Source organism: Mytilus californianus, unplaced genomic scaffold (assembly GCF_021869535.1).
Source record: "Mytilus californianus isolate M0D057914Y unplaced genomic scaffold, xbMytCali1.0.p SCAF_14, whole genome shotgun sequence".
Classification (NCBI taxonomy): domain Eukaryota; kingdom Metazoa; phylum Mollusca; class Bivalvia; order Mytilida; family Mytilidae; genus Mytilus; species Mytilus californianus.
In genome coordinates, this window is record NW_026262626.1 from 30,989,424 (window position 1) to 31,016,605 (window position 27,182).

At 33.9% G+C, this 27,182-nt stretch overlaps 1 protein-coding gene and 1 long non-coding RNA gene across 7 annotated transcripts in view; one reads left to right on the plus strand and one right to left on the minus strand.

Moving 5' to 3' along the window:
* Positions 1–27,182, plus strand: part of LOC127724637 (uncharacterized) — a 640,225-nt gene that overhangs the window by 191,144 nt on the left and 421,899 nt on the right. For all 5 annotated transcript variants that reach the window (XR_007992624.1, XM_052231644.1, XM_052231645.1 and 2 more), the window contains exon 14: positions 9,470–9,594. Coding sequence is in view for 4 of the 5 variants with exons in the window: in XM_052231644.1 (XP_052087604.1) it covers positions 9,470–9,594 (125 nt within the window). In the remaining variant the exon portion in view is untranslated. The remainder of the gene's footprint in view (positions 1–9,469; positions 9,595–27,182) is intronic.
* Positions 6,007–7,657, minus strand: LOC127724771 (uncharacterized). 2 transcript variants are annotated; one of them, XR_007992675.1, is made up of 4 exons: positions 7,399–7,657; positions 7,012–7,061; positions 6,675–6,842; positions 6,007–6,337 (listed from the first exon to the last, which is right to left on the minus strand). It is a non-coding gene; the product is annotated as an uncharacterized LOC127724771 (long non-coding RNA). The 2 variants fall into 2 exon arrangements; XR_007992676.1 differs by lacking the exon at positions 7,012–7,061 and having other exon boundaries at positions 6,675–6,724.

A 27,182-nucleotide genomic window follows, 5' to 3' on the forward strand; every position in this document is an offset into this window, starting at 1 on the left:
TCCCCACCCCTAAACCATATATATTCTGGTTTGTCATGCCAAGATGATTTGAAATATATACAGGGTTAGCCCCAGGCATCAGTAATGCATATAACTTTACTGGACCAAACCAATTTTCACTGGACTTTGTCCAATGTCAGGCAACCCTGGGAGTGACAAATTATGGGAGTTTTGTTTGGGAGACTTCGTAACAGCATCCTGTTACAATCATTTCTTGTTTTTCAATTTGTTTTGGGGAGGTTCATACATTTTTTCTTCAAGATTTTTCAAAATGTCAAATTTTTTCAAACAAATTTTTTAGGGGGATTTTTTTGTTCATAATTTTTTGGGTTTTTAGCTCACCAGGGCCCAAAGGGCCACATGTGAGCTTATGCCATCACTTGGCGTCATCTGTTGTCATCGTCGTCATCGTAAACTATTTCAAGAACCCTCTCCTCTGAAACTACTGGGCCAAATTCTTTCAAACTTTAACTGAATGTTCCTTAGGGTATTTAGTTTATAAATTGTATCCGAAGTTTTGATCCATCAACAAACATGGCTGCCATGGCTAAAAATAGAACATAAGGGTCAAATGCAGTTTTTGGCTTATATCTCAAACACTAAAGCATTTAGAGCAAATCTGACTAGGGGTAAAAATGTTCAATAGGATAAGATCTATCAACCCTGAAATTTTCAGACGAACCGAACAACCCATTGTAGGGTTACTGTCCGAAAAAGTTTATTTTTATGAAATTTTACTGTTTTCATACGACCGCAAAAAATAAAAATTTTTTGGTCGTATATTGGTATGACGTTGGCGTCGTCGTCGTCGTCGTCCGGCGTCTAACTTTAGTTTAAGTGAATGGATCTCCATGAAATTTTATCATAAGGTTCAATACCACGAAAGGAAGGTTGGGATTGATTTTGGGGGTTAAGGTACCAACAGTTAAGGAATTAAGGGCCAAAAAGGGGCCAAAAATAAGCATTTTTGTAACTTCCAGACAATAACTTGTGTGTAAGTGTATGGATCTCTCTGACATTGTACCACAAGGTTCCATATCACAAAGGGAAGGCTGTAATTGATTTTGGGGGTAATTGCCTCAAAATTTTAGGAATTAGGGGCCAAAAAAGGGGCAAAAAACAAGCATTTTTCTAGTTTCATGACAATAACTTGTGTGTAAGTGTTTGGATATTTCTGAAATTGTACTACAAGGTTCCATATCACAAAGGGAAAGCTGGAATTGAGTTTGGGGGTAATTGCCCGAAACGTTTAGGAATTGGGGGCCAAAAAGGGGCCAAAAATAAGCATTTTTCTAGTTTCCAGACAATAACTTGTGTTCAAGTGTATGGATCTCTCTAAAATTGTACTGCAAGGTACCATACCACAAAGGGAAGGCTGGGATTGAGTTTGGGGGTGATGAATCATAAGGGGGTTCAAAAAATTGGGGGGGGGGGGGGGGGTTTCTTTTTTTCCTTTTTTTTTTCTTTTAAAATTTTCCATTTTAAGTTGGTTATTTCTGATTTATATTTAAAAGCAATTAATAATGATATGGTAGGAGATACACACCAAACAGGATGTGTAAATTATTATATAATAAGTATTGTGCAATAGCAAGAAATTTTCAATTTCACAGTATTGCACAATAGCAAGAAATCTTCAATTGCACAGTATTGCGCAATAGCAAGAAATCTTCAATTGCACAGTATTGCGCAATAGCAAGAAATATCCAATAGGTCCGGGTACACAGTTATCGTCCTTTGATTTTCGTTGTCCACGAATATAGTCCCTAGTGTGGACTGTGTGTTACTTGTCGATTTTTTTTATACCCCTTCCAAATTTATTTCTCCATGTTTTATGACTCAAATAGTAAGTAGGGGGGTGAAATGACACTGTAAAAAAATTTGGGTCATGAATTTTAAAGTAAAGTAGTGATTTGGTCCAGCTGAAAAATGTTAAAAATTAGCACTTCGGAAGCTGTCAAAAGATTTGAAGACCCCCTTAACATGAAATTGTCCATATTTTGAGTTAGAGCCGATGAAGTTTTCTATAATTTTGATATAATTTGTCCCAAAAGTAGTACAACACACTGTAAAAATATTATTGGGAAAGCGCAGGTGCGATTTTTTTAATTTTCATTTATTCTCTAAAAGAAATGCACTACGAAATAACCGTGTACTCGAACTAATAGCACAATATTGCGCAATAGCAAGAAATTGTCAATTGTACAGTATTGCGCAATAGCAAGAAATATTCAATTGCACAGTATTGTGCAAAAGAAGATACTTCGTATAAATTGCTTATTTCTTGACCAATTTCAATGGGGTTTTATTCTTCAATTCTTGGGGTTCTTTAATATGCTGAACCTAACCGTGTATTATGTTTTTGGATTTTAGGCCCCGTTTTTAAATTGGTCCACATTGAGGTCCAAAGGGTCCAAAATTAAACTTTGTTTGATTTCATCAAAAATTGAATTATTGGGGTTCTTTGATATGCCGAATCTAACCGTGTATTAAGATTCTTAATTTTTGGTTCCGTTTTCAAATTGGTCTACATTAAGGTCCAAAGGGTCCAAAATTAAACTTAGTTTGATTTTAACAAAAATTGAAATTTTAGGGTTCTTTGATATGCTGAATCTAAACATGTATTTAGATTTTTGATTATGGGCCCAGTTTTCAAGTTGGTCCAAATCGGGGTCCAAAATTGTTTGATTTCAACAAAAATTGAATATATGGGGTTCTTTGATATGCTGACTCTAACCATGTACTTAGATTTTTGATTTTTGGGCCCCGTTATCATTTTTGTCCACATTGAGGTCAAAAGGGTCCAAAATTAAACTTTGTTTGATTTCATCAAAAATTGAATTCTTGGGGTTCTTTGATATGCTGAATCTAACCATGTATTTAGATTTTGGATATTGGACCATAATAGTTGAATGTCCAATTTAAAATTTTTAAGTTCTTAGACCACATTCATTCTGTGTCAGAAACCTATGCTGTGTCAAATATTTAATCACAATCCAAATTCAGAACTGTATCAAGCTTGAATGTTGTGTCCATACTTGCCCCAACTGTTCAGGGTTCGACCTCTGCGGTCGTATCAAGCTGCGCCCTGCGGAGCATTTTATTGGTTATTATCTTTAATATTATAATAGATAGAGAGAAAGTGTAAATGGCAAAAATGTTCAGCTAAGTACAATCTACAAATAAGTCAAATGATCAAAATAGTCAATTGACTCCTTAAGGAGTTATTGCCCTTGAAACGTTTATTTTTTACATTTTTTCGTGCAAGTCTATTACTTTTTCAAAAATCTTCTTCTCTGAAACTACTTGGCCAAATACTTCCAGACTTTAACTATATGTTCCTGAAGGTATCTAATTTATAATTGGTATCCGAAGTTTTGATCCATCAACAAACATGGCCGCCATGGCTAAAAACAGAACATAGGGGTCAAAAGCAATTATTGGCTTATATCTCAAAAACTACAGCAGTTGGAGCAAAAGTGAAAGGGAGTTAGAGTGATAAATGGGTCATGATCTATCAGTTATGAAATTTTCAGACAAGTTCAACAACCCATTGTTGGGTTACTGTTTGAAATAATTTATTTTTATTAAATTTTACTGTTTTGGTTTATTTTCTTTAATATTTATAATAGATAGAGAGAAAGTATATATGGCAATAAATGTTCAGCTAAGTAAGATCTATAAATAAGTAAAATGATCAAAATAGTCAATTGACCCCTTAAGGAGTTATTGCCCTTAAAACTTTTTTTCTACATTTTTAGCTCACCTGGCCCAAAGGGCCAAGTGAGCTTTTCTCATCACTTGGCGTCCGTCGTCCGTCGTCCGTAAACTTTTACAAAAATCTTCTCCTCTGAAACTACTGGGCCAAATTTAACCAAACTTGGCCAATATCATCATTAGGGTATCTAGTTTAAAAAATGTGTCCGGTGACCCGGCCAACTAACCAAGATGGCTGCCATGGCTAAAAATAGAACATAGGGATAAAATGTAGATTTTGGCTTATATCTCTGAAACCAAAGCATTGAGAGCAAATCTGACAGAGGGTAAAAATGTTTATTAGCTCAAGATCTATCTGCCCTGAAATTTTCAGATGAATCGGACAACCCGTTGTTAGGTTGCTGCCCCTGAATTAGTAATTTTAAGGAAATTTTGCCTTATTTGGTTATTATCTTGAATATTATTATAGATAGAGATAAACTGTAAACAGCAATAATGTTCAGCAAAGTAATTTCTACAAATAAGTCAACATGACCAAAATGGTCAGTTGACCCTTTAAGGAGTTATTGCTCTTTTATAGTCAATTTTTAACAATTTTTCGTAAATTTTTGTTATCTTTTACAATCTTCTCCTCTGAAACTACTAAGATGAATTTAACTAAAGTTGTAAACAATCATCATTAGGCTATGTAGTTTAAAAATTGTGTTTGATGACCCCGCCCTCAAACCAAGATGGCCGACATGGCTAATAATAGTACATAGGGTAAAATGCAGTTTTTGGCTCATATATCTAAACCCAAAGCATTTCTAGCAAATCTTTCAAAAACAAAATTGTTCATTAGGTCAAGATCTATCTGCCCTTAAATTTTCAGACCATTCAGGCAACCCGTTGTTGGGTTGCTGCCCCTGAATTGGTAATTTTTAGAAATTTTTTCAGCTTTTGGTTATTATCTTGAATATTATTATAGATAGAGATAAACTGTAAAGAGCAATAATGTACAGCAAAGTAAGACCTACAAATAAGTCACATGACCAAAATGGTCAATTGACCCCTTAAGGAGTTATTGCACTTTATAATAAATTTTTAACAATTTCCATAAATTTTGTAAATTTTTACAAAATAATTTCCACTGAAACTACAGGGCCAAGTTCATTATAGATAGAGATAATTGTAAGCATCAAGAATATTCAGTAAAGTAAGATCTACAAACACATCACCATCACCAAAACACAATTTTGTCATGAATCCACCTGTGTCCTTTGTTTAATATGAACATAGACCAAGGTGAGCGACACAGGCTCTTTAGAGCCTCTAGTTTGTGAAAGTCAAATTACTTTTTCAAAAATCTTATTCTCTGAAACTACTTGGCCAAATATTTAAAAACTTTTAATTGAATGTTCCTTAGGGTATCTTGTTTATAGATTGTATTCGGGGATATGATCCATTCAAAAACATGGCGGCAGTTTCTTTAAATAGAACATAGAGGTCAAATGAAGTTTTTGGCTTTCATCTCAAAAACTAAAGCAGAAACAGCAAAACTGACATAGGTGAAAGTCTTAAACAGGTTTAGATCTACCTGTCAAGTAATCTTCAGACCAATAGGACAACTTATTGTTGGGTTACTGTCCAGAAAAAGTTAGTTTTTAGGAAATTTTACAGTTTTGGGTTATGTATTATCTTTGATATTATTATACCCCACGCAACGAGTTGCGGAGGGTATGATGTTTTTGACCCTTCCGTCTGTCCGTCCATCAGTCCGTCATTCCGTCAGTCCTGTTTCTTGTCATCTCAACTCCTCTCAAACCACACAACAGAATTTCACGAAACCTTTTTAGATAATAAGGACATACTATGTAGTTGTGCATATCGACAGGAAATTATGAGTAAATTCTTTTTTAGGAGTAACGCCCCTTTGAACTTATTTAATTTAATGTACTACTGCAACAGTTTGTCATCACAACTCCTCTCAAACCACACAATAGAATTTCATGAAACCTTTTCAGATAATAAGGACATACTACGAAGATGTGCATATCGACAGGAAATTACAATTCAATTTTTTATTCATGAGTTACGCCCCTTTGAACTTATTTGCCCAATATACTACTGCAACCTTTTGTCATCGCAACTCCTCTCAAACTTCACAACAGAATTTAATGAAACCTTTTCAGATAATAATGACATACTAGGTAGATGTGCATATCGACAGGAAATTATGATTAAATTTTTTTTCTCCAGGAGTTTCGCCCCTTTGAACTTATTTGCCCAATATACTACTGCAACCTTTTGTCATCACAACTCCTTGCAAACCACACAACAGAATTTCATGAAACCTTTTCAGATAATAAGGACATACTACGTAGTTGTGCATATCGACAGGAAATTATGATTCAATTCTTTTTCTAGGAGTTACGCCCCTTTGAACTTATTTAATTTAATGTACTACTGCAACAGTTTGTCATCACAACTCCTCTCAAACCGCACAACAGAATTTCATGAAACCTTTTCAGATAATAAGGACATACTACGTAGATGTGCATATCGACAGGAAATTACGATTCAATTTTTTTTCCAGGAGTTGTGCCCCTTTGAACTTATTTGCCCAATATACTACTGCAACCTTTTGTCATCGCAACTCCTTTCAAACCACACAACAGAATTTCATGAAACCTTTTCAGGTAATAAAGACATACTACGTAGATGTGCATATCGACAGGAAATTACGATTCAATTTTTTTCCCAGGAGTTACGCCCCTTTGAACTTATTTGCCCAATATACTACTGCAACCTTTTGTCATCGCAACTCCTTTCAAACCACACAACAGAATTTCATGAAACCTTTTCAGATAATAAAGACATACTACGTAGATGTGCATATCGTCAGGAAATTATAAGTAAATTCTTTTTCTAGGAGTTACGCCCCTTTGAACTTATTTAATTTAATGTACTACTGCAACAGTTTGTCATCGCAACTCCTTTCAAACCACACAACAGAATTTCATGAAACCTTTTCAGATAATAAAGACATACTACGTAGATGTGCATATCGACAGGAAATTACAATTCAATTTTTTTTCCAGGAGTTACGCCCCTTTGAACTTATTTGCCCAATATACTACTGCAACCTTTTGTCATCGCAACTCCTCTCATACTACACAACAGAATTTCATGAAACCTTTTCAAATAATAATGACATACTAGGTAGATGTGCATATCGACAGGAAATTATGATTAAATTTTTTTTTCCAGGAGTTACGCCCCTTTGAACTTATTTGCCCAATATATTACTGCAACCTTTTGTCATCGCAACTCCTTTCAAACCACACAACAGAATTTCATGAAACCTTTTCAGATAATAAGGACATACTAAGTAGTTGTGCATATCGACAGGAAATTGTGATTCAATTCTTTTTCTAGGAGTTACGCCCCTTTGAACTTATTTAATTTAATGTACTACTGCAACAGTTTGTCATCACAACTCCTCTCAAACCGCACAACAGAATTTCATGAAACCTTTTCAGATAATAAGGACATACTACGTAGATGTGCATATCGACAGGAAATTACGATTCAATTTTTTTTCCAGGAGTTACGCCCCTTTGAACTTATTTGCCCAATATACTACTGCAACCTTTTGTCATCGCAACTCCTTTCAAACCACACAACAGAATTTAATGAAACCTTTTCAGATAATAAGGACATACTACGTAGATGTGCATATCGACAGGAAATTACAATTCAATTTGTTTTCCAGGAGTTACACCCCTTTGAACTTATTTGCCCAATATACTACTGCAACCTTTTGTCATCGCAACTCCTCTCAAACCACACAACAGAATTTCATGAAACTGTGTAGATAATAAGGACATACTATGTAGATGTGCATATTGACAGGAAATTACGATTCAATTCTTTTTCTAGGAGTTACGCCCCTTTGAACTTAATTGATTTAATGTCCTACTGCAACAGTTTGTCATCACAACTCCTCTCAAACCACATAACACAATTTCATGAAACCTTTTCAGATAATAAAGACATACTAGGTAGATGTGCATATCGACAGGAAATTACGATTCAATTTTTTTCCAGGAGTTGCGCCCCTTTGAACTTATTTGCCTAATATACTACTGCAACCTTTTGTCATTGCAACTCCTTTCAAACCACACAACAGAATTTCATGAAACCTTTTCAGATAATAAAGACATACTACGTAGATGTGCATATCGACAGGAAATTACGATTCAATTTTTTTCCCAGGAGTTACACCCCTTTGAACTTATTTGCCCAATATACTACTGCAACCTTTTGTCATCACAACTCCTTGCAAACCACACAACAGAATTTCATGAAACTGTGTAGATAATAAGGAAATACTATGTAGATGTGCATATTGACAGAAATTACGATTCAATTCTTTTTCTAGGAGTTACGCCCCTTTGAACTTATTTAATTTAATGTCCTACTGCAACAGTTTGTCATCACAACTCCTCTCAAACCACACAACAGAATTTCATGAAACCTTTTCAGATAATATGGACATACTACGTAGTTGTGCATATCGACAGGAAATTATGAGTAAATTCTTTTTCTAGGAGTTACGCCCCTTTGAACTTATTTAATTTAATGTACTACTGCAACAATTTGTCATCACAACTCCTCTCAAACCACACAACAGAATTTCATGAAACCTTTTCAGATAATAAGGACATACTACGTAGATGTGCATATCGACAGGAAATTATGATTCAATTTTTTTCCAGGAGTTATGCCCGTTTGAACTTATTTGCCCAATATACTACTGCAACCTTTTGTCATCGCAACTCCTCTCAAACCACACAACAGAATTTCATGAAACTGTGTAGATAATAATTACACTTATTTTATTTCTCCAATGATAATGTGGGGACGTGGGGTATGTGAGCGCGCTCACTAAGGTTCTTTCATTATAGAAAGAGAGAAAGTGTAAATGACAAAATTGTTCAGCAAAGTAAAATCTACAAATAAGTCAAATGCCTGAAACTGAAATTACAAGTGAGCGATATCAGGCTCTCATGAGCCTCTTGTTTATGAAATTTATATTATAGGTTTATATCATCAATGTCTTTGAAGAGTTCAAAAATCAGTGCCGATCAATTATTTATAAAAGAGTTAAGCGCTTTGGAAATATTGATTTTATGGAAAATTGCATTGTAAGCTCTCTCATTTGTTCATTTTTTGCCAGAATTTTTTGAAACTTGTATCTTAGGTTTATATCAGCAATTTGAAAATAACTTCTGATCAAATAACTTTTTCAAAAATCTTCTCCTCTGAAACTACTGGGCCAAACTAGACCAAACTAGACCAAACTTGGCCACAATCATCATTGGGGTATCTAATTTAAAAAATGTGTCCAATGACCCTGCCTGCCAAAGTAGATGGCTGACTTGGCTGAAAATAAAACATAGGGGTTAAATGCAAGTTTTGTCTATTATTTTGAAAATTGTTATAAACAGAGGAAATCTGACAGGGGCAGATATGTTCAGAATGTTGAGCTCTTCCAATTGTCCATAAAGGTCAAAACTGTCAGACATCTTCATATAGGAGTTATCTTCATCTTCATAGAGGAGTTATTATACCTGAGGTATCCACTTCAGGGACTCCCTACTACAGATTCACCGAGCGTTGGTTCACTTTCGTTTGTAAAATGTACAGCAGTATCGTATTTTTAGTAAGTATTATAAAATATCCCATTAGTGTTCTTTTTTATTTTTAGATCTGTTGACTTTAATCTAGAAGGTTTAGATGACACTTGGAATATGTCACAGTTCTTAAAAAAAGATGCTGAAGATGAAACAGATGGTGATATTCCACAATTTGATGGAGTAGGGGATGAACTAGGTAAATACAGTTTTGGTCTAGATCTGTCTGTCTGTCTGAAACACATAAATACTCACATATACATATTAACATATATCTTTCACACTGGATCGGATATATAAACAGTTTAGTTTGACAATTTTTGCAGGAGTTATAGGACTTTGACTAAATATTTTTTATACGACAGCAAAAAAATTATTGTGGTCGTATATTGGTATGACGTTGGCGTCGTCGTCGTCGTTGTCGTCTGGCGTCGTCCGGCGTCGTCCGAAGACACATTGGTTTTCGCACTCTTACTTTAGTTTAAGTGAATGGATCTCTATGAAATTTTACCACAAGGTTCAATACCACAAAAGGAAGGTTGGGATTGATTTTGGGGGTTATGGTACCAACAGTTAAGGAATAAGGGGCCAAAAAGGGGCCAAAAATAAGCATTTTTGTAACTTCCAGACATAACTTGTGTGTTAGTGTATGGATCTCTCTGACATTGTACCACAAGGTTCCATATCACAAAAGGAATGCTGGGATTGATTTTGGGGGTAATTGCCTCAAAATATTAGGAATTAGGGGCCAAAAAAGGGGCAAAAAAACCAAGCATTTTTCTAGTTTCATGACAATAACTTGTGTGTAAGTGCATGGATCTTTCTGAAATTGTACTACAAGATTCCATATCACAAAGGAAAAGCTGGAATTGAGTTTGGGGGTAATTGCTGAAACGTTTAGGAATTGGGGGCCAAAAAGGGGCCAAAAATAAGCATTTTTCTAGTTTCCAGACAATAACTTGTGTTCAAGTGTATGGATCTCTCTGAAATTGTACTGCAAGGTACCATACCACAAAGGGAAGGCTGGGATTGATGATGGGGGTAATTGCCTCAATATTTTAGGAATTAGGGGCCAAAAAGGGGCAAAAAACAAGCATTTTTCTAGTTTCAGGACAATAACTTGTGTGTAAGTGTATGGATCTTTCTGATATTGTACTACAAGGTTCCATATCACAAAGGGAAAGCTGGGTTTGAGTTTGGGGGTAATTGCCCTAATTGTGTAGGAATTTGGGGCCAAAAAGGGGCCAAAAAACACATTTTTCTAGTTTCCAGACAATAACTTGTGTTCAAGTGTATGGATCTCTCTGAAATTGTACTGCAAGGTACCATACCACAAAGGGAAGGCTGGGATTGAGTTTGGGGGTGATGAATCATAAGGGGGTTCAAAAAATTTGGGGGGGGGGGATTTTTTTTTTTTTCCTTTTTTTTCTTTTTTTCCTTTTTTTTTCTTTTAAAATTTTCCATTTTAAGTTGGTTATTTCTGATTTATATTTAAAAGCAAATAATAATGATATGGTAGGAGATACACACCAAACAGGATGTGTAAATTATTATATAATAAGTATTGTGCAATAGCAAGAAATTTTCAATTGCACAGTATTGCACAATAGCAAGAAATCTTCAATTGCACAGTATTGCGCAATAGCAAGAAATCTTCAATTGCACAGTATTGCGCAATAGCAAGAAATATCCAATAGCACAATATTGCGCAATAGCAAGAAATTGTCAATTGTACAGTATTGCGCAATATCAAGAAATATTTAATTGCACAGTATTGTGCAAAAGAAGATACTTTGTATAAATTGCTTATTTCTTGACCAATTTCAATGGGGTTTTATTCTTGAATTCTTGGGGTTCTTTAATATGCTGAATCTAACCATGTATTTAGTTTTTGGATTTTGGGCCCCGTTTTTAAATTGGTCCACATTGAGGTCCAAAGGGTCCAAAATTAAACTTTGTTTGATTTCATCAAAAATTGAAATATTGGGGTTCTTTGATATGCTGAATCTAACCGTGTATTTAGATTCTTAATTTTTGGTCCCGTTTTCAAATTGGTCTACATTAAGGTCCAAAGGGTCCAAAATTAAACTTAGTTTGATTTTAACAAAAATTGAATTCTTGGGGTTCTTTGATTTACTGAATATAACCATTTATGTATTTAGATTTTGGATATTGGACCATAATAGGTAAATTAAAAATTCTTAAGTTCTTAGACCACATTCATTCTGTGTCAGAAACCTATGCTGTGTCAAATATTTAATCACAATCCAAATTCAGAGCTGTATCAAGCTTGAATGTTGTGTCCATACTTGCCCCAACTGTTCAGGGTTCGACCTCTTCGGTCCTATCAAGCTGCGCCCAGCGGAGCATTTTATTAAAATTGGAGTTATCTTCCTTTGTCCATGATTATAGTTGAATCAACTACAATCAATGCTTTATACAATGCAATGTTTAATTTTGACTTCCACTGATAAAACACAGATCAAGTTGAATTTGGGTAGTGTCACTTTAACCATTATTGAGTTATGCCCCTTTGTAAATCGAAAGATTGCAAAATTATTAGTTTTCATTCTGTAACTTAAGTTTGCCCCAAGCAAACATTATGAAACCTATACACAATATTCATTACCACAAAACTAAGATCAAGTACAAATTTTTTGTTTCCATTTTCTAACTTTAGTTTGCCTCAACCAAATGTTATGAAACTTATACACAATGCTTATTACTACATAATGCAGATTAAGTAAGAAATTTGGTGGCGACACTTTTACCATTCTTGAGTTTTGTCCCTTTATAAACATAAAAATTGCTGAATTTTTTAGTTTGTATCAACCAAATGTTATAAAACTTATACACAACCGTTCTAGAGTTATGCGTGTTTACAAATAGAAAAATTGCTGAATTTTTAACCGGATTTTCGAAGGAAATATCGGTTATTAAAATGGTTATATACGGCGGGTGGCTGGGCGGTTCTGGTGGCTGCCAAACAGCGTCAGCACAATAACATGAAAATGCTTTAACAAATTTTTTTCAAATTAAAATATGTTGTTTCCTGGGACTTAATGAAGGTCTCTATTAATTTTCAAGATTTTAGTATATCTCATTTGTGAGTTATCGCCATTTTTAATATCCAAAAGTAGAATTTTAAAATATTTTACTGTTGTTATCTTTTTATGATTTGTCTTATCTCAGAATAAAAATTGGAGTGACAGATTTATTTGAAAATTATCTATTTCCTAAGTGGTAATGATTATAAGCTATATCATTAGACATTCTGAAGATTATTACATTATTAATTATGTTAGAGTACTATGTTAAACAACCATAGTTCTGTTCAATTAGATATTATAAATATTTCAGCATATAATAATGATTTATTTTCATTATTAATTAGATCTTTGAAATATTTTAGCATATGATAATCATTGGAGTGACAGATTTATTTGAAAATTTTCTGTTTTCCGATTGAAATATAGGGGAAGTCCATTGGGGTAACCCCTACCCCCCTTTTTTTGATAACTTGTAAATGGTCAAGATTCCCACCCAGAAACCATATATATTCTTGTATGGGACAATATATCAAATCAAATGAAATATAGGGGAAGTCCAGGGGGGTAAACCCTACCCCCTTCTTTTTGAAAACTTGTAAACGGTTGAGATCCCCACCCCTAAACCATATATGTACTTGTATGGGACAATAAATTAAAGCAAATTAAATTTAGGGGAAGTCCCCTGGGGTAACCCCTACTCTCCTTTTTTTTGAAAACTTGTAAATGGTCAAGATCCCCACGGCGAAACCATATATATTCTTGTATGTTACAATAAAACAAATGAAATGAAATAAAAGGTGAGTTCCTTGGGGTCATTCCCACCTCCTACTGTTTAAGAACTTGTAAATAGTTGAGATCCCCGCCCCTAAACCATATATATCCTTGTATGGGACAAAAAAACAAATCTTATGAAATAAAGGGCAGGTCCCCTGGGAAAATTAATCAGTTTGTGTGTGTTATATTTGAACATAAATTAAATATATATAGGGTTCTTTAAGTGCTGAATCTAAACTTGTTTTTAATTAGATAATAATCTATTTTTATTATGAGATAAAGTTTTTGACATTGATAGATAAGTTGCAGATCTGTATTATTTTTTATACGACCGCAAAAATTAAAAATTTTTTTGTCGTATATTGGTATGAGGTTGGCGTCGTCGTCGTCGTCTGGCGTCGTCCGGCGTCGTCCGAAGACACATGGGTTTTCGCACTCTTACTTTAGTTTAAGTGAATGGATCTCCATGAAATTTTACCATAAGGTTCAATACCACGAAAGGAAGGTTGGGATTGATTTTGGGGGTTATGGTACCAACAGTTAAGGAATTAGGGGCCAGAAAGGGGCCAAAAATAAGCATTTTTGTAACTTCCAGACAATAACTTGTATGTAAGTGTATGGATCTCTCTGACATTGTACCACAAGGTTCCATATCACAAAGGGAAGGCTGTAATTGATTTTGGGGGTAATTGCCTCATAATTTTAGGAATTAGGGGCCAAAAAAGGGGCAAAAAACAAGCATTTTTCTAGTTTCATGACAATAACTTGTGTGTAAGTGTTTGGATATTTCTGAAATTGTACTACAAGGTTCCATATCACAAAGGGAAAGCTGGAATTGAGTTTGGGGGTAATTGCCCGAAACGTTTAGGAATTGGGGGCCAAAAAGGGGCCAAAAATAAGCATTTTTCTAGTTTCCAGACAATAACTTGTGTTCAAGTGTATGGATCTCTCTGAAATTGTACTGCAAGGTACCATACCACAAAGGGAAGGCTGGGATTGAGTTTGGGGGTGATGAATCATAAGGGGGTTCAAAAAATTTGGGGGGGGGGGGATTTCTTTTTTTCTTTTTTTCCTTTTTTTTTTCTTTTAAAATTTTCCATTTTAAGTTGGTTATTTCTGATTAATATTTAAAAGCAAATAATAATGATATGGTAGGAGATACACACCAAACAGGATGTGTAAATTATTATATAATAAGTATTGTGCAATAGCAAGAAATTTTCAATTGCACAGTATTGCACAATAGCAAGAAATCTTCAATTGCACAGTATTGCGCAATAGCAAGAAATCTTCAATTGCACAGTATTGTGCAATAGCAAGAAATATCCAATAGCACAATATTGCGCAATAGCAAGAAATTGTCAATTGTACAGTATTGCACAATAGCAAGAAATATTCAATTGCACAGTATTGTGCAAAAGAAGATACTTCGTATAAATTGCTTATTTCTTGATCAATTTCAATGGGGTTTTATTCTTGAATTCTTGGGGTTCTTTAATATGCTGAATCTAACCGTGTATTAAGTTTTTGGATTTTGGGCCCCGTTTTTAAATTGATCCACATTGAGGTCCAAAGGGTCCAAAATTTAACTTTGTTTGATTTCATCAAAAATTGAATTATTGGGGTTCTTTGATATGCCGAATCTAACCGTGTATTTAGATTCTTAATTTTTGGTTCCGTCTTCAAATTGGTCTACATTAAGGTCCAAAGGGTCCAAAATTAAACTTAGTTTGATTTTAACAAAAATTGAATTTTTAGGGTTCTTTGATATGCTGAATCTAAACATGTATTTAGATTTTTGATTATGGGCCCAGTTTTCAAGTTGGTCCAAATCGGGGTCCAGAATTAAACTTTGTTTGATTTCAACAAAAGTTGAATATATGGGGTTCTTTGATATGCTGAATCTAACCATGTATTTAGATTTTTATACGACCGCAAAAATTGAAAATTTTTTGGTCGTATATTGGTATGACGTTTGCGTCGTCGTCATCGTCGTCGTCGTCGTCGTCGTCGTCGTCGTCGTCGTCTGGCGTCGTCCAGCGTCGTCCGAAGACACATTGGTTTTCGCACTCTAACTTTAGTTTAGGTGAATGGATATCCATGAAATTTTACCATAAGGTTCAATACCACGAAAGGAAGGTGGGGATTGATTTTGGGGGTTATGGTACCAACAGTTAAGGAATTAGGGGCCAAAAAGGGGCCAAAAATAAGCATTTTTGTAACTTCCAGACAATAACTTGTGTGTAAGTGTATGGATCTCTCTGACATTGTACCACAAGGTTCCATATCACAAAGGGAAGGCTGTTATTGATTTTGGGGGTAATTGCCTCAAAATTTTAGGAATTAGGGGCCAAAAAAGGGGCAAAAAACAAGCATTTTTCTAGTTTCATGACAATAACTTGTGTGTAAGTGTTTGGATATTTCTGAAATTGTACTACAAGGTTCCATATCACAAAGGGAAAGCTGGAATTGAGTTTGGGGGTAATTGCCCAAAACGTTTAGGAATTGGGGGCCAAAAAGGGGCCAAAAATAAGCATTTTTCTAGTTTCCAGACAATAACTTGTGTTCAAGTGTATGGATCTCTCTGAAATTGTACTGCAAGGTTCCATACCACAAAGGGAAGGCTGGGATTGAGTTTGGGGGTGATGAATCATAAGGGGGTTCAAAAAATTTGGGGGGGGGGGATTTTTTTTTTTCTTTTTTTTTCTTTTTTTCCTTTTTTTTTTCTTTTAAAATTTTCCATTTTAAGTTGGTTATTTCTGATTAATATTTAAAAGCAAATAATAATGATATGGTAGGAGATACACACCAAACAGGATGTGTAAATTATTATATAATAAGTATTGTGCAATAGCAAGAAATTTTCAATTGCACAGTATTGCACAATTGCAAGAAATCTTCAATTGCACAGTATTGCGCAATAGCAAGAAATCTTCAATTGCACAGTATTGCGCAATAGCAAGAAATATCCAATAGCAAGAAATTGTCAATTGTACAGTATTGCACAATAGCAAGAAATCTTCAATTGCACAGTATTGTGCAATAGCAAGAAATATCCAATAGCACAATATTGCGCAATAGCAAGAAATTGTCAATTGTACAGTATTGCACAATAGCAAGAAATATTCAATTGCACAGTATTGTGCAAAAGAAGATACTTCGTATAAATTGCTTATTTCTTGATCAATTTCAATGGGGTTTTATTCTTGAATTCTTGGGGTTCTTTAATATGCTGAATCTAACCGTGTATTAAGTTTTTGGATTTTGGGCCCCGTTTTTAAATTGGTCCACATTGAGGTCCAAAGGGTCCAAAATTTAACTTTGTTTGATTTCATCAAAAATTGAATTATTGGGGTTCTTTGATATGCCGAATCTAACCGTGTATTTAGATTCTTAATTTTTGGTTCCGTTTTCAAATTGGTCTACATTAAGGTCAAAAGGGCCCAAAATTAAACTTAGTTTGATTTTAACAAAAATTGAATTTTTAGGGTACTTTGATATGCTGAATCTAAACATGTATTTAGATTTTTGACTATGGGCCCAGTTTTCAAGTTGGTCCAAATCGGGGTCCAAAATTAAACTTTGTTTGATTTCAACAAAAATTGAATATATGGGGTTCTTTGATATGCTGAATCTAACCATGTATTTAGATTTTTGATTTTTGGGCCCCGTTATCAACTTTGTCCACATTGAGGTCAAAAGGGTCCAAAATTAAACTTTGTTTGATTTCATCAAAAATTGAATTATTGGGGTTCTTTGATATGCTGAATCTAACCATGTATTTAGATTTTTTATTTGTGGACCCGCTATCAAATTGGTCTATATTGAGGTCAAAAGGGTCCAAAATTATACTTTGTTTGATTTCATCAAAAATTGAATTATTGGGGTTCTTTGATATGCCAAATCTAACCGTGTATTTAGATTTTTAATTTTGGGTCCCGTTTTTAAATTGGTCTACATTAAGGTCCAAAGGGTCCAAAATTAAACTTAGTTTGATTTTAACAAAAATTGAATTCTTGGGGTTCTTTGATATGCTGAATCTAAACATGTGTTTAGATTTTTGATTATGGGCCCAGTTTTCAAGTTGGTCCAAGTTGGGGTCCAAAATTAAACTTTGTTTGATTTCAACAAAAATTGAATATATGGGGTTCTTTGATATGCTGAATCTTACCATGTATTTAGATTTTTTATTTGTGGGCCCGCTATCAAATTGGTTCATATTGAGGTCAAAAGGGTCCAAAATTAAACTTTGTTTGATTTCATCAAAAATTTAATTATTGGGGTTCTTTGATATGCCAAATCTATCTGTGTATTTAGATTTTTAATTTTGGGTCCCGTTTTTTAAATTGGTCTACATTAAGGTCCAAAGGGTCCAAAATTAAACTTAGTTTGATTTTAACAAAAATTGAATTTTTGGGGTTCTTTGATATGCTGAATCCAAACATGTGTTTAGATTTTTGATTATGGGACCAGTTTTCAAGTTGGTCCAAGTTGGGGCCCAAAATTAAACTTTGTTTGATTTCAACAAAAATTGAATATATGGGGTTCTTTGATATGCTGAATCTAAACATGTATTTAGATTTTAGATTTTTGGCCCAGTTTTCAAGTTGGTCCAAATTGGGGTCCAAAATTAAACTTTGTTTGATTTCAACAAAAATTGAATATATGGGGTTCTTTGATATGCTGAATCTTACCATGTATTTAGATTTTTTATTTTGTGGGCCTGCTATCAAATTGGTTCATATTGAGGTCAAAAGGGTCCAAAATTAAACTTTGTTTGATTTCATCAAAAATTGAATTATTGGGGTTCTTTGATATGCCAAATCTAACTGTGTTTTTAGATTTTTAATTTTGGGTCCTATTTTATTAAATTGGTCTACATTAAGGTCCAAAGGGTCCAAAATTAAACTTAGTTTGATTTTAACAAACATTGAATTCTTGGGGTACTTTGATATGCTGAATCTAAACATGTGTTTAGATTTTTGAATATGGGACCAGTTTTCAAGTTTGTCCAAATTGGTGTCCAAAATTAAACTTTGTTTGATTTCAACAAAAATTGAATATATGGGGTTCTTTGATATGCTGAATCTTACCATGTATTTAGATTTTTTATTTTGTGGGCCTGCTATCAAATTGGTTCATATTGAGGTCAAAAGGGTCCAAAATTAAACTTTGTTTGATTTCATCAAAAATTGAATTATTGGGGTTCTTTGATATGCCAAATCTAACCGTGTTTTTAGATTTTTAATTTTGGGTCCCGTTTTATTAAATTGGTCTACATTAAGGTCCAAAGGGTCCAAAATTAAACTTAGTTTGATTTTAACAAAAATTGAATTCTTGGGGTACTTTGATATGCTGAATCTAAACATGTGTTTAGATTTTTGAATATGGGACCAGTTTTCAAGTTTGTCCAAGTTGGGGTCCAAAATTAAACTTTGTTTGATTTCAACAAAAATTGAATGTATGGGGTTCATTGATATGCTGAATCTAATCATGTATTTTGATTTTGGACATTGGACCATAATAGGTAAATTAAAAAAATTGAAGTTCTTAGACCACATTCTTTCTGTGTCAGAAACCTATGCTGTGTCAAATATTTAATCACAATCCAAATTCAGAGCTGTATCAAGCTTGAATGTTGTGTCCATACTTGCCCCAACTGTTCAGGGTTCGACCTCTGCGGTCGTATCAAGCTGCGCCCAGCGAAGCATTTTATTGATTTTTGGGCCCCGTTATCAACTTTGTCCACATTGAGGTCAAAAGGGTCCAAAATTAAACTTTGTTTGATTTCATCAAAAATTGAATTCTTGTGGTTCTTTGATATGCTGAATCTAACCATGTATTTAGATTTTGGATATTGGACCATAATAGGTGAATGTCCAATTTAAAATTTTTAAGTTCTTAGACCACATTCATTCTGTGTCAGAAACCTATGCTGTGTCAAATATTTAATCACAATCCAAATTCAGAGCTGTATCAAGCTTAAATGTTGTGTCCATACTTGCCCCAACTGTTCAGGGTTCGACCTCTGCGGTCGTATCAAGCTGCGCCCTGCGGAGCATTTTATTGACACATGAAAGAAACAATATTAGCAAATATTAATTAAATTTGATTATAATATGGAAATAGATATAACATGATATCTGATTTTAGAGAAGTATTTTGCTGGTTTTTTATTGGTTTATGTAAATAAGTTTGAGTTATTTGTTTTGAAAAGTGATGTATTTAATTGATAGATATAAAATCATATCTAATTTTAGAGATTTATGAGTGGTTAAGTCATATCTAATTTTAGAGAATTATTTTGCTGTTTTGTTACTGGTTCATGGAAATAAATTTGAGTTATTGGCGAAATATCATTGGTAAATTGTTTGAAAGTTTTTTGGTAGGCTGTGTGTCTGTCTGTCTGTCTCTCTGTCTGTTTGTCCTTCAGTTTGACAAATCAGTTTGCCACACTTTTATGCCTGCGCTGTAGTTGAGGGGGCATTAAGTTTTACACTTGTCTGTCTGTAAGTATGTATGCTGTATGTCCCAAAATTGGTTTTCGTTCTCTATGGGACAATAAAACAAATCAAATGAAATATAGGGGAAGTCCATTGGGGTAACTAACACCCCCCTTCTTTTTGATAACTTGAAAACGGTCAAGATCCCAACCCTGAAACCATATATATTCTTCTATGTGACAACAAAACAAATCAAATGAAATAAAAGGCGAGTCCCCTGGGGTCACCCCCACCCCCTCCTGTTTGAGAACTTGTAAACGGTCATGTCCCCACCCCTAAACCATATATATTCTTGTACGAGACAATAACACAAATCAAATGAAATATAGGGAAGTCCATGGGGGTCACCCCCACCCCCCTTCTTTGTGAAAACTTGTAAACGGTCAAGATCACCACCCCGAAACCATATATATTGTTGTATGGGACAATAAAACAAATCTAATGAAATAAAAGGCGAGTCCCCTGGGGTCACCCCACCCCATCCTTTTTAAGAACTTGTAAACCATTGAGATCCCCACCCCTAAACCATATATATTCTTGAATGGGACAATAAAACAAATTAAATGATATATAGGGGAAGTCCATGGGGGTCACCCCCACCCCCTTCTTTTTGATAACTTGTAAACGGTCTAGATCACCACCCCTAAACCATATATATTGTTGAATGGGACAATAAAACAAATCAAATGAAATATTGGGGAAGTCCATTGGGGTAACCCCCACCCCCTTCTGCTTGAGAAATTGTAAACGGTTGAGATCCCCACCCTAAACCATATATATTCTTGTATGGGACAATTAAACAAATCAAATGAATTTAGGAGAAGTCCACGAGGGTAAACCCCACCCCCTTCTTTTTGAAAACTTGTAAACGGTTGAGATCCCCACCCCTAAACCATATATAATCTTTTATGGGACAATAAAACAAATCAAATGAAATAAAAGGTGAGTCCCCTGGGGTAACCCCGACCCCCTTTTTTTAAAAAACTTATAAACAGTCAAGATCTCCAGCCTGAAACCATTTTTCTTCTTGTATATTACAATAAAACAAATCAAATGAAATAAAAGTCGAGTCCCCTGGGGTCTTTTTTGTGATTGAGTTATTTTCCTTTGAACAGAAATTGTTAATTATATGCATTAAGTTTGATTACACTAAGCCTTTATAGAAAATTTTCACCTGTTTAGAAGTCCTGTGATCAGTTTACTTAACATATGGTTAATGTCTTATCTTGAGTGACAAATTTATTTGAAAATTTTCTGTTTTCTAAGTGTTGATGATTAAAAGCTATATAGTAGTAAATATAGTTAGAAATTTACTGTTCATTATAAGACATTTTGAAATGTTTTTTAAAAGATTTTTAAAAGACATTGTATTAATGATAAATAAAATTTTTGATTTTTTTTTCTTTACTTTGGTAAATTGTAAATTGTTTGTTATTCTGTAAAAACTAATTTTCTGAATGCTATATATATTTTTTGGATTAGGCGAACTCCTTTTAAAACTTAGCTTAGATTGTCTATTAATAAACATATATTTAGATTTCTGATTTTGGGCCCAGTTTTCAAGTTGGTCCAAATTAGGGTCCAAAATTAAAAATGTGTTTGATTTCAACATAAATTGAATATATATAGGGTCCCTAAACCTGTATTTATTTTCATTATTAGTTAGATAATACCACATCGAGGTACTAAGGGTCCTAAATTAAACTTTTGTTTAATCAACAATTGAATTCTTGGGTTCTTCGATATGCTGATTTTAACAATGTTTGAGTGTTAAATCATATCTAATTTAAGAGAACTTAGTCATCACTGGTTGTTGTTATTATACTATTGATTATAATTTGAAAAATTAAATCATATCAAATTTTATAGAACTTAGTCATCACTTTATTCATTATAATCATATCTATTTATCAAGTTTGAGTTATTTCCCTTTGCACAGAAAATATATGGATAAAATTAAATTGTGTTTCATTTCAACTTAAATTAAATATATATTGGGTTCTTTCAAATGCTGAATCTTAACCTGTATTTAAAAATTAGATTTTTGGGCCCAGTTTTCAAGTTGGTCCAAATCAGGGTACAAAATTAAACTTTGTTTGATTCACAAAAATTGAATTTATGTGGTTCCTTGAAATGCTGAATCTTACCATGTATTGAGAGATTTTGGATTGTGAGCTCCTTTATCAAATTGGTCTACATTGTGGTCAAAAGGGTCCTAAATTAAACTTTTGTTTGATTTCATTGAAAAATGAATTTTTGGAGTTCTTTGATATGCTGATTCTGACAATGTACTTAGATTTTGGATATTGGACCATAGTAGGTAATTAAATAAATGTTCAATTTCAAATATTTCAGTTCTTTGACCACATTTCACAAACCTATGCTGTGTCAAATATAGGGTTTTCATTAAGAGCCGGCCCCCCGCGGAATGTCGCCGTTTGAAAAGACGGAAATCGCCGGTTCAAATGCTTAAACAAAAAATATTTTTGAAGAGAGTAAAATAAAAACAAAGTTTTATTAACCTTTTGTCTCATGCAGTTTTTAGTTTCATAGATTTTTCAAAAACGATGCCTTTTAAAACCGATAGGACCATTTTGTCTGACTGAAAGTAAACTTAAAATCGGCGTCAGTAAGACGTTTGCCTGCATTCAAATACGATGTTCAATCAATCGCTTGAATGATCAAGATTGTCAATGGTAAAATCAAGAGGGATATCGAAATAAAAACGTATGTTATCAATGGATAACTCATGAGAAACCAAAAATTAAAAAGTTTTAGGAGGCAATTTTTTAAATTGAATGTCAATAAATTAAATGAAACTATATGAAATGAAAAACCAAAAGTAAATGATTTCTTTACCAGCCAAAAGACAAAATCATTGGAACCATTTACAGGTAAAACTTTTTATTTGAAGTTATTAAATTTCAAAGAAGCCTTAGAAGGTCTGTACAGTCTCATGTTTATATAAATGAGGCCTGCCCAAGCTTGCCTTCTATGCCCTTTTTATAATGTAACAAGTATTTCATTAATTATTACCACCCTTTAACTCTTGGGGAGGGAAGGGGGGTTGAAAATAGTGCCTAGGCTAGGAGGGGTGCTGCCCATTTTTTTTTTTTACCTTTTTTTTCAGTTTGTAGTATATAGTTCCAGGTTTATTACTGCCCATTTGTTGTGGATAGGGCCATCAAAGAAGCCTATGATAGGAGGAAGGCTTCCCATTTTTATACGACCGCAAAAAAATTTTGTGGTCGTATATTGGTATGACGTTGGCGTCGTCGTCGTCGTCGTCGTCGTCCGGCGTCGTCGTCGTCGTCGTCGTCGTCGTCCGGCGTCGTCGTCCGAATACATATTGGTTTTCGCACTCTAACTTTAGTTTAAGTGAATGGATCTTTTTGAAATTTGACCATAAGGTTAAATACCACAAAAGGAAGGTTGGGATTGATTTTGGGGGTTATGGTACCAACAGTTAAGGAATTAGGGGCCAAAAAGGGGCCAAAAATGAGCATTTTCTAGTTTCCAGACAATAACTGTGGAACGGTGTATGGATCTCTCTGAAATTATACTACAAGTTTCCATACCACAAAGGGATGGTTAGGATTTGCTTTGGGGGGTTATGGCTCAAACCGTTTAGGAATTAGGGGCAAAAAAGGGGGAAAAACAAGGTTGTCCTGGTTAATGGACAAATACTTTAGTACAAAACATAATTTAAAGCAGTGTAAGGGAGATAAATCAAATACATCATTGAAATTATCTCCCTTACACTGCTTTTAAATTATGTATAAAGTAATGGTTAATGAACAATAAAGATAATCTAAAACAGTGTAAGGGAGGTAATCCAAATACAACGTTTTGGTTACTTCCCTTACACTGCTTTTAAATTATGTTTAAAGAAATGCATATTTATAAAGGAAGACCAGTAAAAATATCTGCAAATGTTTTCATCTTTTTTTTTTACAAAAAAATCCATATGAAAGATTTGACACTATATTTTTATTAATTCTATTATAAAATAGATTAAGTTAGCACTATGGTAAATTTAAATGGGTAATTATGGTTGCCAACTCCATTGGAAATTTGAATTGAGATTATGACCATATCTTGAGGGAAAGAATTTTTTGGGGGGAAAAAGGGGGGGGGGGATAAAAAGAAATTGTGGGGGGCCAATTTTTTCTCATTTCAGATTTCAGAAATTAAAAAGAATTATTCTTCAAATATTATTTTTTTTTCAAATTTCAAATATTGAAAAATTTCAAGAAGTAATCTTTAATTGCACAGTATGGCGCATTAGATTTGTAAAATCTTTGATCACATTTATTTATTTTTTGTTATGCCGAATCTAACAGTGTATTTAGATTTTTAATTTTGGGTCCAGTTTTCAAATTGGTCTACATTAATGTCCAAAGGGTCCAAAATTAAACTTTGTTTGATTTTAGCAAAAATTGAATATATGAGGTTCTTTGATATGCTGAATCTAAACATGTATTTAGATTTTAGATTTTTGGCCCAGTTTTCAAGTTGGTCCAAATTGGGGTCCAAAATTAAACTTTGTTTGATTTCAACAAAAATTGAATATATGGGGTTCTTTGATATGCTGAATCTAACCATGTATTTAGATTTTTTATTTATGGACCCCGTTATCTAATTGGTTCATATTGAGGTCAAAAGGGTCCAAAATTAAACTTTGTTTGATTTCATCTAAATTGAATTATTGGGGTTCTTTGATATTCCAAATCTAACCATGTATTTAGGTTTTTAATTTTGGGTCCTGTTTTTTAAATTGGTCTACATTGAGGTCCAAAGGGTCCAAAATTAAACTTAGTTTGATTTTAACAAAAATTGAATTCTTGGGGTTCTTTGATTTGCTGAATCTAAACATGTGTTTAGATTTTTGATTATGGGCCCAGTTTTCAAGTTGGTCCAAGATAGGGTCCAGTATTTAAACTTTGTTTGATTTCAACAAAAATTGAATTCTTGGGGTTCTTTGATATGCTGAATCTAAACATGTATTTAGATTTTTGATTATGGGCCCAGTTTTCAAGTTGGTCCAAGTTGGGGTCCAAAATTAAACTTTTTTTGATTTCAACAAAAATTGAATATATGGGGTTCTTTGATATGCTGAATCTAACCATGAATTTAGAATTTTTATTTGTGGGCCCCGCTATCAAATTGGTTCATATTGAGGTCAAAAGGGTCCAAAATTAAACTTTGTTTGATTTCATCAAAAATTGAATTATTGGGGTTCTTTGATATTCCAAATCTAACCGTGTATTTAGATTTTTAATTTTAAGTCCCGTTTTTTAAATTGGTCTACATTAAGGTCCAAAGGGTCCAAAATTAAACTTAGTTTGATTTTAGCAAAAATTGAATTCTTGGGGTTCTTTGATATGCTGAATCTAAACATGTGTTTAGATTTTTGATTATGGGCCCAGTTTTCAAGTTTGTCCAAGTTGGGGTCCAAAATTATACTTTGTTTGATTTTAACAAAAATTGAATATATGGGGTTCTTTGATATGCTGAATCTAACCATGTATTTTGATTTTGGACATTGGACCATAATAGGTAAATTAAAAAAATTCAAGTTCTTAGACCACATTCTTTCTGTGTCAGAAACCTATGCTGTGTCAAATATTTAATAACAATCCAAATTCAGAGCTGTATCAAGCTTGAATGTTGTGTCCATACTTGCCCCAACTGTTCAGGGTTCGACCTCTGCGGTCGTATCAAGCTGCGCCCCAGCGAAGCATTTTATTTATTTATAGTTGTACCCTTCACCTCAAGTTTTACTGAAAAAGCAGGTAGGAGGGTAAATGCCAAGGCTAGGGAAAAGGCTCTCTTTATTTTTTTTAGTTATAATTTTCCCCTTGCTGATCATTAGCCCACTCGGTGAAAAAAGTACCAATGTTAGGATGGGTCCTGCCTCAGTTTGGATTTTTTTTACATTAACTTATCTCGAATGGAAGCCTTTGTTAAAAGTGCTGGCTAAGAAGGGGTGGACATTTTCCCACTTCAGCATATATGTCCTTTCCCAGGTTTGCATGTTTTTATTGAAATATAGAACACATGAAAATAATATTTCTTTTCTGGATCAAAACTGAAATTGTCAGATTTTGCAGATGACATATATACACGTAGGTCTTCACATAAATATGAGAAGATGTGGTATGAGTGCCAATGAGACAACTCTCCATCCAAGTCACAATTTGTAAAAGTAAACCATTATAGGTCAAAGTAAGGCCTTCAACACGGATCTTGGTATTAATAGTTTATGCTGACCCTCCGTTGCTTTCTTACTTTTTGCGAAATCTGACAATACAATAACAATTAAGATTATTTTTGATATATTTTTATTTGTCTTATTTTAATACGCAATATCACAAGATTGACCTTACAAGCTAAAAAAAAAGATAACATTCCTATGAAACCCCATTTTTTATGCACTTGTAAATAGTTTGAAATGCCTCAGAGTGCACCATTTTCAATGTAAGGTCAAAAAATTTTTCGTGGGGGGCAATCCCCCCCTTACCCCCCCTTTTTGGTCAGCCACTTCAAATTAGTAAACAGCCTGTTCAATGTCAAGTTATTGAAAGCCCTGCAAATATTCAACCACAATCCAAATTCAGAGCAGTTTTAAGCTTAAATGAAGTGTCCATACTTGCTCAACTGTTCAGGGTTTGACCTCTGCAGGAAAATCCAGTTTGCTGTCACTCTGACAGCCTCTTGTTAGTTTCTGTTCTCTACTTAAGTTTGCCTAAACCAAATGTTATGAGACTTACACACAATGCTTATTACCACAAAACTCAGATCAAGTTCAAATTTGGGTAGTGTCACTTTTACTGTTATTCAGTTATGTCCCTTTATAACTATATGATATGCAAGCGGGGGCATCATCTGTGTCAACATGTGGACACTATCCACATTTATTTCATTGACATATACCTGTTCCTTCATCTAAATAAAAGTTTTTTCAACTTTATCATAAGCAAGCACTTACGAAACAATGTTTTGTTACATCTATTTCAACTATATTTGGTGTATGGAATGATTGTAAGGTGTGCATGTCCAACTGGCAGGTGTCATCTGACCTTGACCTCATTTTCATGGTTCAGTAGTTAAAGTTAAGTTTTTGTGTTTTGATCTTTTTATGCCTCCGCAGTAGCGGAAGGGGCATTAAGTATTACCCATGTCCGTCCGTCCCATCTGTCCCGAACTTCCCTAACATCCCAAAAAATTGTTTCCGTTCTCTTACTTAAGATTGCCTCAACCAAATGTTTTAAACTTATACACAATGCTTCTTACCTCAAAACACAGATCAAGTTCGAAATTGGGTGGCGTAATAACTTGTTCTTGAGTTATGCTCCTTTATAAATGAAAAAAATTGCTGAATTTTTCGTTTCGTTCTGTTCTTTAAATTTAGTTTGCCTCATCCAAATTTAATAAAACTTATACACATTGCTTATAAC